Here is a 13563-nt window from a genome sequence, read left to right as displayed (position 1 = left end):
TAGTTCCCTCTATCTCTATTTACTTGGGAGAAAAATCAGGAATCAGCGTGCATCGAGAGATTTTTTCTCGATTTTCCGATCCGTGAACCCTTGACTTCTGCTTGTACCATTTCTTTTTCGTCCCAACTCATTTGGCCCCAATGATGATGTATTGAAATTCAAAGTCTGTATACGCTCGAGACCTTTTAGTGCCGACCCTTGAAATACGATGAAGCAGTGTTGAGAAAAATTGGATCATTTGATACCGTACGAGACGATACATAATGTGCATGTAGATTTCTTTTGTTCGCGATATCCACCTAGGCCGCCGACTAGATTTGAGAAGTCGGAATGTATAGCATCTACGATACTCACGACAATTCTCCGAGGGAGATCAACCGCGGAAAGATTCCGAGACAAGAAAACAGGAAGAGGGGTAAAGGGAAGAACCCAAGTGAGAGTTCTGTACTATAGCTAACTACTCGTAGTGTCGAGGGACCTTAAGACGTACCGGCAGTCTGAACACAGGTTAGTGTTGTGGAGTAGCTCCAAGGAAAATGATTCTATAGAAGGATTAGTTTTGGTTCAAATGAATCGTCTATACACACAGCTAACACATATTCGATAATGAATGTCGTAAATCTATAGTTGCATTGTTGTCTCATACAAGAAGAAAGAATACCGACAGTAAGGTACCAAAATTCTCCGCGGAAATCATTCGTAATTGTATATTAGTACAGTAAGTGTAAGTCTATTAAGTAACGGTCAATGCTCTTCGGAGAATTACTGAGGGTTGCATTTTAGGAAGATATCCGATTTGAAATTGTCATGATTTTGCGACGGTCTATCGAAACGTCATTGAAGCACCCGATGCTGATCTCTTCTTGCTCAGAGTTGGGCGTGGTGATGAGGCATTTGAATGCATGGAACAAAAACCAAGAATGGCATGATTTGATGCTTGTGATATCACTAGTTTGTGAATGGGGAGGAGGACAACACTACCAGGTGGCGGAACATTGCTAGACTGATATCATGCATGATGGTCGATAGACGAGAATAACCATTAGCCATTCTTATGATTCATACTTGTATTTCGTGAAGAGTATCCTCACTGGAACTAGATAGGTACAACCGAAGACTTTTCGTCTAAGGAGCTGGTCCCCATGGGACACGATCCTCCAAATCCGGATATTCATACTCATCATTCTCCAGATATGGCATCTGCAACACGCCATCTTCGTCCGTAAATGTATCCTTCGCATCTTCGAAAACCTGGAACAGAGCTTGGTCATTCATACACAGTCCACTAATCAACCACCATGCCACGAGAAACTTGACGCGCCAGACCTTCCATTCACTGACGAGCTTCTTTTCATCCCATTCATCTTCCGCCGAACCCTCTGGCATGCGTTTCACGCAATGATAAACCAAGCAAGTACTTTCGTCCTCTGCACTTTGGAGATCCAGAACTACAAATTGATTCCATTCGATTCCACCCTCAAAGTCGGGAAAGTTGTGACGGTCAACGACATTTTCCATCATGAACTTTTGTAAGGTCTCAGGAGATGCATCTTGAAAACCAGTGGTGAATGATGGGCCTGGTAGAGGAAGAGTAAGTTCAGGTCCATGCACATCTTCATCCGGTGATTTTTGGAGGATCCAGGGGCTTTCGGGTGCGCTTTTGGCCCGGGTAGATTGCGTTACGAATGCTGAAAGTGTCTGTGAATGAAGAGTTTAATGTGTATTCGATTGTCAATAGAACTGCGTGACTTACCTCATTGGGTATTTGAGCCGTGCAAAAGACCAGAAAAGTACCCATATCTTCGGATTCGGAGTGAACTGACTGGTCTCAAGATATCTGATGACTAGAAATGCGCGTCACGCTGAAGCCACAAGAGATTTAGTCTTTAAGGCTCACTTTTAGATTTTGGTTGTAGATTGGAGGAGGAACTTGGGGATTTTGTATAGAAATTACCAAAGGAAGGCTGATCGATATTTGAGGCAGTACAATAAAGAACGTCAGAGGCTCAGAGGCTGTGCTTACGTAACACATGCAGGATTCACTCTGACTGAGATGATGCATCTTACCTTTGACGTCTGAATTCAAGACATGGTGTTGAAAACTTCCATTAATAGGCACAAAAGATCCTCCGGTTTCAGCTGGCAATTAGCCACGATACTGTGGGTGGAGGGAATCTTCTGGATTCGAGCTCAATACACTCGAATGATATTAGATATATCGTTTGCAAGCCTAGGCCGCTAGAAGAATTTTTTGTTTTTTTTGCGAGGCTAGATGACCTTCTACGTGAGTGACAATCACTGATTGTTCTCGCTATTGCATCGTCTTTCTTGCAAGATTTTGCTGGCAATTGCTAAAGGAGTGGCCAAGAAGTTGCAAGGCAGACTGAAGTGGCTGCATATTGCTATGACATAAGAGGTGTCCATGTACTGTAAGCAGAAAACATTATATCAAGGGATTTCGCAAGCAAGCAAGCGGCACAGCGAAGGAACCATTGGCGCCGTCTGATGTTTTACGCCTTCCTAGGTATCCATATGGATATTGTTAGTAGCAGATAAATGAACAGACAACTAGCTGCATGTCAATGTCCGTTTCGCATAAACTTCGGAACGTTAATGCGCTAGTATTTGCCTCGCTGCATTGATTCTGCCACCACCCTAGCTGAGCCTAGGTTAGTTGTCTGAGGGCAGAAAAGACATTCATCTCTAGAGCCGACACTGTCGACCTCTTTCAAACTATTCACCCATACTCAAGATCTGTTAGCTGATGCACCGAATCTTGTTAAATGCAGAAGCTCACGGTAAAGCTGTACGAGATTGATGATTGGACTTCTTCAAACGGCTGACATGGGATCGAATTTGGGTATAATGCAGCTCCCTGCGAATCTCCTTCCTTGAGATGTCACTCTTCATTCCAAATCAAGAACTCTAGAGCGTCACTACGTTGTCAATTTTCATAATCCTTCAAATCACGACAGAAATGTTCAGGAGTGAGATCGTTTACGTCCCTAGCACGCTCAATGTTCCTTTTTCATGTATGGATCGGAATGAAGCTCCGGTTCCCCTAGAGCGAATCATTTCCACGGAAGTATGATCCGGTATCAGATTGATATACCTACCTATCATGCATGCCCAACTGTCATTACAGCTCTTGTACGACAATTTGTCTTGAAGATGATCCACGAAAGGCGTTATTTCGTAAGGACCGGAGTAGATGACCCAGGCGTATGACAAATTCTTCGTGCCAGGCCCAAAGCATTGAATAGTAAGATCCAAGATTCAGAAAGATTTGGAAAGAATGTGAGTTCATCATTCTGTTCTGGTAATTCTATATGCCCGCATACCATATCTCTCGCCATTGCAACAATGCAACAAAACAACCCAAGCAAAAATCACGAAAAGGTCTACCTAAATAGCGCAAGTGTGAAGAAAATTCGAAATCAATTCCTTCCCGAAACATAAACCCTCAACTTCTCAAACTCTATGCAAGGCATAGCAGTTTGATCACCCACCAAATTTTGGTATCATTCAAACATTCAAGTATATCCGGGGAAGTTAACAGCCCATGTGTCAGTTCCGTACTTGAGGTGTTGCCAAAGGAGTGAGTTCCCAATCTTTTTGGATGTTCTTCGATACATGAAGTTGACTGGATCGGTCGAAGCTGCGTTTTTGCAAACTGTGTCTGCTGCTTTTCCTGTATCTAGTGCTGTACAGAATTTACTACAAATTGGTGTTAGTTGGTGATGCGAAGACTAGATGGCTTGTCTTACCCGGCGTTGTGGTACTTCTTCTTGAAGTATTCGTCTTTCTTGGCTTTGTAGTGACTGATTTGCCCGGACTATTAAATGAGGGTTAGTGACCACATGAGGAGATATTTTTCGAGTGCAGTGTGGTATGTTTTTGATATAGAGAATAGAGCTTCATGTAGAGCTTCATGGTCAATAAAGGAAAATTGGAATAGCTTACAACTCGAGATCCCTCCTCTGATATACATGTTAGTTTTGTTACCATAACTGGAAGAAAAAGAAACTAACTTGTGTTATGGCCTGGATCGACAGGTGCGATGAGACAACCTATGCCACCCTCTTTGGCGGATGCATTGGTGGTATCTTCTGGACTAGTCCAAGTGGATTGTTTCAACGCTGATAAATCAATTTTTGAGCCCCCAACCAATGTTGCTATGGGAGGTCTGAAAGGGTCTGATCCGGCACCACTTGCTGTTCTCTGCGCGGTATTAGATCCTGGTCCTCCATATGTCCTATTTTCTGTGAGCAAGCTATTTATAAACGATACATACATGGCAAGCAAACTCACAACAATGAAGGCGATTTGAAACAAAGAATTGCAGCACATTGAGCCTCGCATACTTCTTCGACGCCAGCGCAGTCAATGTTGAAAATGTATGGGTTTGCTTTTGTTCCGTCTCCAGCGTCGGTACCGATACGTTTTTCGAGTTCAAAGGAGGTGTCCACTGTCTCTGCTTCTGCTACTGGGGCAGCTAGAGCAGAGGAGAATTGTAGAGACAGTAGAGCTACTACGGGAACAATTGTTTTGAACTGCATGATCACAACGGGTTATAAATTTATGAAATGGGAAGATGAAATTGTCTGAGATCAAATGAAGATTTTATCAAAGCAACAGAAATGAAACGGATGATTGTTATAGCAATAAACAAACCTCACATCTCTCGAACACAATCATTATATACCCTAAACCTACCCATTGTATCCCTCTTGACATATAAAACCTCCCATCAAATATTCCTCCAGGAACGCGCACTCAGATTTACATCATACACTCAATTCAGCTGTAACACCACAGCCCGCCCCTCACATCACATTCACAAAATCGAGTAAAATCAACACGAAATATAAGCACAGCACACATTCCATTCCTTCCAGCTTAATTGTATGCATCAAACTCAAAATTTACACAAAGAGGATTCCCCAAGGTTATCAGCTTATGCGATTCCTATTTTCGTACTTGTGGTGGGTGGTGGAAATTTGTTTACGCCTCCTCAGCAGTGGCTCATCGCGAGAGATTCTCAGCCTTATTGACTGCGAAAATACTGTACCGTGTTTCAGGATTGAAAGGTAATGGTATGGTATGGATGGAATCCTGTGAAGCGAGAGATGTAGTGATTCTTTCGTATGATGAATTTAGAAGTTCATGTGATGATGATGATGAGGGAAGGAAGTACATGTAAGGTAAGCTGTTGATCGTCACGGGCGTGCTTGGCGTAATATGATGAGGCTTTGATTTTGATGGAGATTTAAGGGGTAGTGGGTGGTACAAGGTAAGAAGAGTGTTGTGTGAGGAGTCAGATTGGGGGTGGTAAGGTAGTTGAAGGTGTGTCATGTTGATGAATGTATCTTTAGAAAGGACATCTAAAAGCTTTGCATGAAGATTACATTCAGGGTATCTTTTACGAATTTACCTAATACATGGGACATGAATGGTGATTGAACAGAATACAAGTAAGCTCGTTACGTATTGTGTAATTGACGAGGTTCATGTGGTTGGATTCTGCTAGGTGAGAGCGGGATATTATTTCACACCGAATCAAACCGACAATTAGAATCGCCTTGGCATTTGTGATCTTTTCAAATTTTCATGGACTTTGACGATTTCTAAGCTCTTGATGGATGAACTACATTCCGCACTATTAGAAATCCTGACTCAAAAGTAAGATGGTGCTTGTACCACTTGATCAACGTCGTTGCCCTTGGGAAAAAGGACAACATTTTACAGTCACGGCGTTTCTTTCTCAACCAAAAATAACGTGTGAATCTCTTCCCGATTGGACCAGTATACATGGGTAAATACTCTTGATCGATCGCCATTGAACTATCCATGATCATTGCGAAGAATCCGCCTCCTTTTCATCCTTTATCCACCTCCTTGCTTTCACACCCTCCACTACGACACTTCTCATCTCCTCACTTCCCATCACCTCCACATAGCTCACCGCACTCCCATACGAACCCCCCAACTCCGGATTGGCGCCCTGCTCTAAAAGCCAACACACTCTCTCTACCGCTCCCGCCATAACCGCATACACAATCGGATAACCAGGTCCCATATATCTTGATTCTTCCTTCTGGTTTACATTTGCACCATGGGAGACCAATAGCTCCATAACTGGAATTCGACTAATATCGAATTCTGTACTTGGAGTCACGAGAGCCATATGTGGGTTTGCTCCTGGAGGGCATGAGCCTGCAGCATAGTGCAAAGGATATCCGTTTTCAATCTTGGCTCCGTGTTCTAGGAGTAGGCGCACGGTTTCTACATCTGCTTTGCGTGCTGCAGATTCCAGAGTAGCGCAGGAATTTATCTCGGGATCTCCTAATCGAGCGTGATGAAGACGTTGAGAACCGAGGTTGGGGTTTGCCCCGTGGGAGAGAAACCAACGGAGGAGAGGAATATTGGTAACGATCTCAGGAAGGAGAACTCGACCATAAAATCCGGGAGTGTTAGGCGTCCAGCCAAACTCAGAAAGCAGCTCAAAAAGTGGAATTTGTCGGGAGGAAGGTGCGGATAATATATGAGCTGGTGTCACTCGGGCAATTGGCGCTCCAGATGACAGGAGATATCTGGCAACTTCATTATTCCCATTCTGTAGAGCGAGGTTGAGACCATGGTTGAGAAAATAAGCGGTGCGGGTCTCAGCTCTTATGATGGGTTGAACTGCAGGAAGAGAACCCTTTCTGCACGCAGTCTCATAAGAACCTACAATACCAGGCTTGGAATTTGGAAATCCTACGTTGGTGAAGATCATATCGGCGGGTTGAAATGGGAGGTCGTCATGTGATGTACCCATAGTTTGAGATTGGGGTTGGAAGTGTATCCTACTTCTATCTCTGCTGTCGGTCTTTATATTCACTTCCATAGAATTCTTTTGATTTTGCTGTTGCTGTTGCTGAGCAGCCATCATTTGCATCTGTTGCCGGCGAGCTTGAATCATGGTTTGCTGTTGCCGTTGCCGTTGAAGCGATTGTGTGTTGGTGTCTGCCATAATAATCAGGTGAAATTGTATCAGCCAGAAGCTTAGTATAGAAGATGTCTTATGCTAGGAATAGCAGGTAGACTTTTGGGTGCAAAGTAAAGAAGTCGAACAAATACAAAATATAGGGAATAGGTCTAGATGATGGATGGGAAAATACATCTTAGGCAAACGAGCAAATGGTCCGTGCTACAGTAGCTACCTAGGTAGCTTTCAATGAAACATCCACCTAGATCTCCCTGTAATATTCAACGTGAATTTCACGTCATTCTTAAAAGATCCTGATCGATCCTTTTGGCTTCGTTATTGATACCAACCCGAATATTAGCGGATCAATTTAAATGGCGTCGTTTTCCGAGGATTCTCGTTTCTTTCGAAACTCCGAATAGGCCTATATTTGTACCGTTCGAAATTTGACTTCAAATAAAACATTGAGGCTCTACTTCGAGTCTTTTGTAGCCATTAAAGATATACTATTGGGGGTTCTGTATGTACATGTATATATTCAACTAACATTGATTGCTATCAGCTTGAGGAAGCAACGGCAGACACTACAATCTCCGACGAACTTTAGCCTTCAACACAAAAATCATGACACCGAATTCATGTATGCTATAACAGCTTCTTCAACGAAATATCTATGCTACATGATGAAAAGAAGTTGAATCGAATGGTCGGAAATTCTTATTGCGAAATTCTCTCATTGATTTAAATTGACATAGAATAAACTGGTAAACCGAAAATCGCGTGAACTCTGCACATGAACAAGCGAATAAGTAGGTTAATAATGATTGAGCACTTGCCCAATCAAATAGAGATTCCAACGTAATATGAGCACATATCCAAATACAAAATCAAGAACGATAGTCAGGGACACATTCCTCGCAATCATCAGAAACGCCATTCTGAGATGGCCATTCATTACAGTAACTCATAATCCTAAAGTATCGACTCTTAAATCATGATTCCCAATGCTGTGCCCAAATTTTTAACGCCATGGTGTCCAGTAATCCACGCAAAGTAAGCTATGCAGCTAAGCCCTATCATTCATCGTCACTACTATCCATAATAAAGCCTGCTCTAACTCTCGGTCTCCTTGAATTCGCCACTGGTACAATATTTTCTTCATCCTCATCATCTATCTCCATCGCATCTTTCGCCAAAGGCTCATCATCATCGTCATCGCTCAACACTTTGCGCCTTTTTGGCTCTGCTGATCTATGTGGACTCGATATTGGAGTGTCCGTATTATCTGCTTCTTCCTCTTCGGATTCTGGATCATTTGCACCTACACCACCCTCTTCATCACTATCCAGCGAAATCGCGCTGCTTGCCCTCTTTTTGTTCGAGGTCATAGCCATAACTTCATCGCTATCTCCGTCTCCCTCCCCTTCTAACGCACCTGCCATCCTCTTCTTTCCACTTTCCCTTTGCTGACCGACCCCCAATAACTCCTTCATGATAGTTATCTTATTCTGCTGCCTAAGCCTCTCCTCTGCTTCAAAGAATATTCGATCATTCTCTTTGTCATCGTCACTATCATGAACATATAGTTCACTCTTAATTTTGCGGTTCTTTTCTAACTCTCTCGCTCTTCTAGCTGCTGCCCGAGCTTCAATTTGCTCATCTGTTAGCCCGCGACTTTCGGGTTCATCACTTCCATCCTTTCTGCGTCTTCTTCGACTTTTCTTTAGAGCTTTCAAAGCATTTGATTTTTTCATTGCTGTAGGTCCACCGGGCTGGAAGAGTAGTTCCTCTTCTTCTTCATCGTTATCAATGCCGTCATCTGAATCATCATCGAATGCAGATCGTTTCCTGTTGATCCCAGCAGACACTCTTCTTATCTGGTCAAGCGCTCCTTTACCATCGTCGAAGGTTGGCGGGGCAAACTCGAATTTCTTGATTAAATCTAGGGCTTCTTTTATCTGATCTGCTGACTTTGCCGATGGGAAATACCAGGAGGCATCGGGGTCGTCGGCGGGTCCAATACTAGTGAGACCAACGAGCTTTACCAATAGGCGCAAATAGCCATTCTTGAACATAGCCGTTTTTCGATCGTCATTGTCTGGTTTGAGAACTTTAATTGTGTTAGTGATATAGACAAGCGAATGGTTTTATCATGATACATACGGATAGAAGGCGCCTTTGGAGGTTCGACCTCTGTGGCATGAGTCTCTTCATTCTCCACAAGTGGATCTTTCTCAACGGATTGCAAAGCCTGATTGGCCGCCTCCCAACTTCTCCTTTCATCCTCTGCAGATGATAGTTGCGACTTAACCCATTCGATATGTTCAGCTTCATTTCTATCAAGTAAAGCGGCAACAGCAACACCAATTTGATCCTCCCATTCTAATCCACCCTTTACTTCTAACTCAGCTGCTGCTTTAGGTTTTGTAGATATCGTCTGTTTTTCATAGCCATATTCCAAGAAATGCGCAGTGCTATTGGTTTTAGAAAAGAGCATTTCCACAACAAGCTCCGGACGCTCTTGGATTTTTCTCGTGCATTTCTTCAATAGTTGCTTTACCATTTCGTCCCACTCTTTGTAAGAAGGTGATTGAGGATCTAAGCCTCCTGGACCTTTGATCATAGTATAAAACAAATGTATAATATCGACTCTAAACAACATGACACTCATATCTTGCTTGAAGGCTACTCGGTAGAAGAATCTGTGAGCTCGCTTCAATTGGGCTGGTTTTAGATCAAGATAATACTTCGTGAAAGAGACAAATGTATCGATACAGCCTTGAGACAGAAATCTAGCAGCGAAGCGTTTATAATCGAACTTCCGCTCTGAGGATTCTTTCTGTGCTCGTGCCTCATCTTCACCATCAGATTCATCAACTATATTGTCATCGCCTATATCTTCTCCTGCATCTTTAGCAGCCTTCTTCTTTCTCCGTGTGCGTCTCCTAGATCTTACTTGCATATCAACATTTTGTTTCGAGTACTGTTCCAGGATACGCATATAATTATGTGTAAGCTCTGTGCAAGAATCAAGATAACCAAATCCCTGGTCTTTATCGGTTCTGGTTATCATAGCCACTCGCTCGTGGGTTGTGTCCTCATAGAATATACGTGCCAGAATATTCTCCGCAATTTCCTGGTCGGCCTCAAGAGGTGAATCTGCCATCTCTTGAACGGTGAGAAGAATTTGAGTGAAGCATTTCATGGCTGCACTCAAATCATACCAGTTTTTGTTCTCAAAATTAAGATCCATCGCCCTATTGAGTGTGATGAACATCTCTTGATTGAGCACACTTGCAACCAGGGCAAAACTATCCACCTCTTCTGGAACTTTACTTCTAGAAGGCTTCTTGCTCTTTCTCCTCACTCTTTCCGCCTCAAGAAACCACGAAATCAAGTAGAAGAATTGGCGTTGATGATATTCAAGCACTCTTTCAGCTTCTCTGTCAATGGCTTTTCGAAGGTGAGTGAAAAGGGGGTTAAATCCAGAATCGAGAAATTCCTCAACAAATGCCCGTAAATTGTTCGTCGCTGATGCATTGAGAGGAACTGGATTGTCAAAAGCTAGCGGTCCACTTTCTCCCTTGACTGCTCTCCTAGGCGGTTTGAACTTCTTAGTGCTATCCATTTTATCAAGTCCTCCTCTTCCCGTTCTTAGCGCGGCCTGGCCAGAGATTGTGGTCATTTTCGCATCATCTCGCTGCATCCAGGCCATAGTTCCGAATCGGTTATGTCTCGTGGGAGCATTCGTTTGATAACTTCGAAGCATTGCTTGTTCTTTCTTCCGTAATCTAACCAGCTCATCTGTTTTGCTATTGTCCATGGCCTTCTCGCTGAAGAATAACTTTTCGACATCTACTCCTTTGACCAAATGGAAGATAACGTCCATGACCACAACGTCCTGGGTGTTGAATTCTGCCCCCATTGTTGAACACACCATCAAAAGGAGATGAAATATGTCTTGGTAGTCGAAAGCATCAATTGTCGCAGATCGTGAGATTTCCGTTTCATCGCCTTCATATTGACCATTTGGTGGAGGTGCAATCATAGCGATATTCCGCAGAAAGTATAAAATCAATTTGACGATACCCTCATCTCTTGTACTTCGATCTCCAATATCCACGGCCATGGCTGGCAGTGCGCATCTGACCGCAGTATGTAATATTCTTGCTCCATCGAAACCAAGTATCGACCTCTTATATCCCACTTGCGCAATCTCCAAATATGGTACGTGTCGGTGGTGATTGACTGTCATTTCCTTGTTCTTATCCAATGGCCAAGTTAATGGTACCAATAATTCCATACATGCCAGCGCTATCTTCGACTTCAATCGATCGTCCGTGGCATTCTCGGGCCATGCTGCGAGGATTTGTAGAAGATCTCCTCCTACCAAATTGGATTCTGCGAGACATCTTGCAACGTCTAATCGATTCGCTTTCTCGTCATAGAGCTTTAGCCATTTTTTGAGATCTCGTAAACATGCCAATGCATCATCTCCCAGAACGTATCGTCCCTCTTCATCTGCTCCGCTTCCTCCCAACTATCAATAGTTAGAATTAGGTTTAATTCTTGAATCTCTTCAGACAATACAATTGTTATAACTTACAGCTGTAACCAAACTATTCACATAAGCTCTAACTTCAGGATCTACCACGTCCCTTTTACCACCAGAGAACTCCATATTTGGTTGTGTGGTAAAGGGTGGTGATCATGAATATCTAAGCATAATAGTTTATTGTGATATTATTGACTTTGATCAATCCAACCCAAAAACCACTGTACACGCTCCTACCAAAATTCGCGATCGCGACGCGTACCCTTGTCAAAGCCACATGCAACAGCGGAACTTTGCCGGCCAGCCTCGGTAACCTTAATAATTCCTGGGGAAACAACCGATGATAACCTTCTTTCTCAACTCTCAAGCTTCATTATCATTTGTCAATACAACAACCAGGATTTTCGATTGTTTTCTTTTTCTGAGGTTGTTTCTAAGATTGTCGCCCAACATGATATCTCCAATTGTAAGAAGAGGAATCTTGCAAAGTTCAAAATATGCAAGATCATTCAGCTCCAGCCGAATGCTTTCGGCGACAGAGGTCAAAAGCCTTGGTGTTATCGGCGCTGGCCAAATGGTACATTGATCTGCGTTGTACTTTTTAATAAACATTTTCTCATGAAATATAGGGACTGGGAATAGCATTAGTAGCAGCACAAAGAGCTGGTGTTCCAGTCACTCTCGTCGATACAAATCGAGCCTCTCTTGATAAGGGTCTCGCATTTGCTGGTATGCCTTCTCAATTTCTCTGCCTTTCTTTGCAGACCTTTCTTTACGACTTCATTTCAAGAGTATTCAACTAACTCTTATCTGAATCCAGATAAACTCCTGGCCAAAGATGTAGCCAAGCAGCGCATAACTCAAGAACAATCTGACAGTATCCGCTCCCTTCTCAACCCAACCACAAAGATGGATGATCTTTCCTCGGCAGACTTTGTAATCGAAGCCGTGCCGGAAATTCCCTCTTTGAAATTCTCAATCTTCAGTTCTCTGGCCCAAATCTGCCCTCCTCATGCCATCTTGGCTACAAACACATCCTCCATATCCATTACTCGGATCGCCGCATCAACAACTAAAGATCCCAAAGATACCAGTGCTTCCTCTCGAGTAGTTTCAACACATTTTATGAACCCAGTCCCTATTCAGAAGGGTGTAGAGATTATCACTGGGTTACAGACGAGCCAAGATACATTGGATGCAGCCATTGAATTCTGCAAACGAATGGGCAAAATCCCATCAACTTCAGCAGATTCCCCCGGATTTTTGGCAAATCGGATTTTGATGCCTTATATCAATGAAGCCATAATCTGCTTGGAGACTGGTGTTGGTAAAAGAGATGACATCGATGCGATAATGAAGAACGGAACCAATGTTCCCATGGGGCCATTGCAATTGGCGGACTTCATTGGCATCGATACATGCTTAGCAATTATGAAAGTATTATATGAGGAGACAGGAGATAGCAAGTATAGACCTAGTGTACTCCTGGGGAAAATGGTAGATGCGGGATGGCTAGGAAAGAAAAGCGGAAAGGGGTGAGTTCTTCTTTTCCCTCTGCGTTCCATAAATGAATGGTGTACTGATCTTCTGATGATAGATTCTATGATTATTAAATGAGAAATAATGTTCACGACTAGGTATAAGTCAACGCAAAATGGACTTGGAGCTTTATGATCAAGCGAATAAGATTCTGGGTATCTTGATTCCTAACATCACTACTTCTACAGAGGATAGTGAAGTTAATGGATGATATTTCGCACCTCTTCACTAAACCCACATCAGGACTCTGCTTTACTTAGCACGCAATGCTCATACTTGGTGAAACTCTTTGCAGTATTTGAATAATATTGAAATTTTTAATCCAAATGAACTTAAGATAGATCGTAGCGTTCTATCTGATTTCTAATATTCGTTCTATCTAAGTTTAAAAACCATGCTCCTAAGTCGTATTTTCGCTTATTTGTACCCCCCGATGCCAATGCCATATTCACTCAAACATTGAAGTTCTCTAGCCAATCCTCAGCCGACAGACAATCTA

At 42.9% G+C, this 13563-nt stretch overlaps 5 protein-coding genes across 5 annotated transcripts; 1 reads left to right on the top strand and 4 right to left on the bottom strand.

Moving 5' to 3' along the window:
* Nucleotides 1-1125: 1125 nt before the first annotated feature.
* Nucleotides 1126-1798, bottom strand: EAF01_004860 (uncharacterized protein; the record flags this gene model as incomplete). Its single annotated transcript, XM_038913114.1, has 2 exons — nucleotides 1126-1698; nucleotides 1754-1798. The coding sequence occupies 2 exons, from the start codon at nucleotides 1796-1798 to the stop codon at nucleotides 1126-1128; spliced, it is 618 nt and encodes a 205-aa protein (XP_038771200.1).
* Nucleotides 1799-3533: 1735 nt separating this feature from the next.
* EAF01_004859 (uncharacterized protein) lies at nucleotides 3534-4559 on the bottom strand (the record flags this gene model as incomplete). The annotated part of the gene is made up of 5 exons (XM_038913113.1): nucleotides 3534-3717; nucleotides 3768-3835; nucleotides 3964-3980; nucleotides 4032-4255; nucleotides 4312-4559. 5 exons carry the CDS (start codon nucleotides 4557-4559, stop codon nucleotides 3534-3536), a joined length of 741 nt encoding a protein of 246 aa, XP_038771199.1.
* A 1295-nt stretch (nucleotides 4560-5854) lies between these two features.
* Nucleotides 5855-7015, bottom strand: EAF01_004858 (uncharacterized protein; the record flags this gene model as incomplete). Its single annotated transcript, XM_038913112.1, has 1 exon — nucleotides 5855-7015. One exon carries the CDS (start codon nucleotides 7013-7015, stop codon nucleotides 5855-5857), a length of 1161 nt encoding a protein of 386 aa, XP_038771198.1.
* Nucleotides 7016-8046: 1031 nt separating this feature from the next.
* On the bottom strand, nucleotides 8047-11651 carry EAF01_004857 (uncharacterized protein; the record flags this gene model as incomplete). Its single annotated transcript, XM_038913111.1, has 3 exons — nucleotides 8047-9080; nucleotides 9134-11510; nucleotides 11577-11651. 3 exons carry the CDS (start codon nucleotides 11649-11651, stop codon nucleotides 8047-8049), a joined length of 3486 nt encoding a protein of 1161 aa, XP_038771197.1.
* A 325-nt stretch (nucleotides 11652-11976) lies between these two features.
* Nucleotides 11977-13424, top strand: EAF01_004856 (uncharacterized protein; the record flags this gene model as incomplete). The annotated part of the gene is made up of 4 exons (XM_038913110.1): nucleotides 11977-12102; nucleotides 12155-12254; nucleotides 12346-13060; nucleotides 13123-13424. The coding sequence occupies 4 exons, from the start codon at nucleotides 11977-11979 to the stop codon at nucleotides 13136-13138; spliced, it is 957 nt and encodes a 318-aa protein (XP_038771196.1). The 3' UTR covers nucleotides 13139-13424.
* Nucleotides 13425-13563: the final 139 nt, after the last annotated feature.

This window comes from Botrytis porri (assembly GCF_014898465.1).
Source record: "Botrytis porri strain MUCL 3234 chromosome Unknown BPOR_006, whole genome shotgun sequence".
In the NCBI taxonomy this organism is placed as follows: Eukaryota; Fungi; Ascomycota; class Leotiomycetes; order Helotiales; family Sclerotiniaceae; genus Botrytis; species Botrytis porri.
This window is presented reverse-complemented; position numbering and strand designations above follow the sequence as displayed.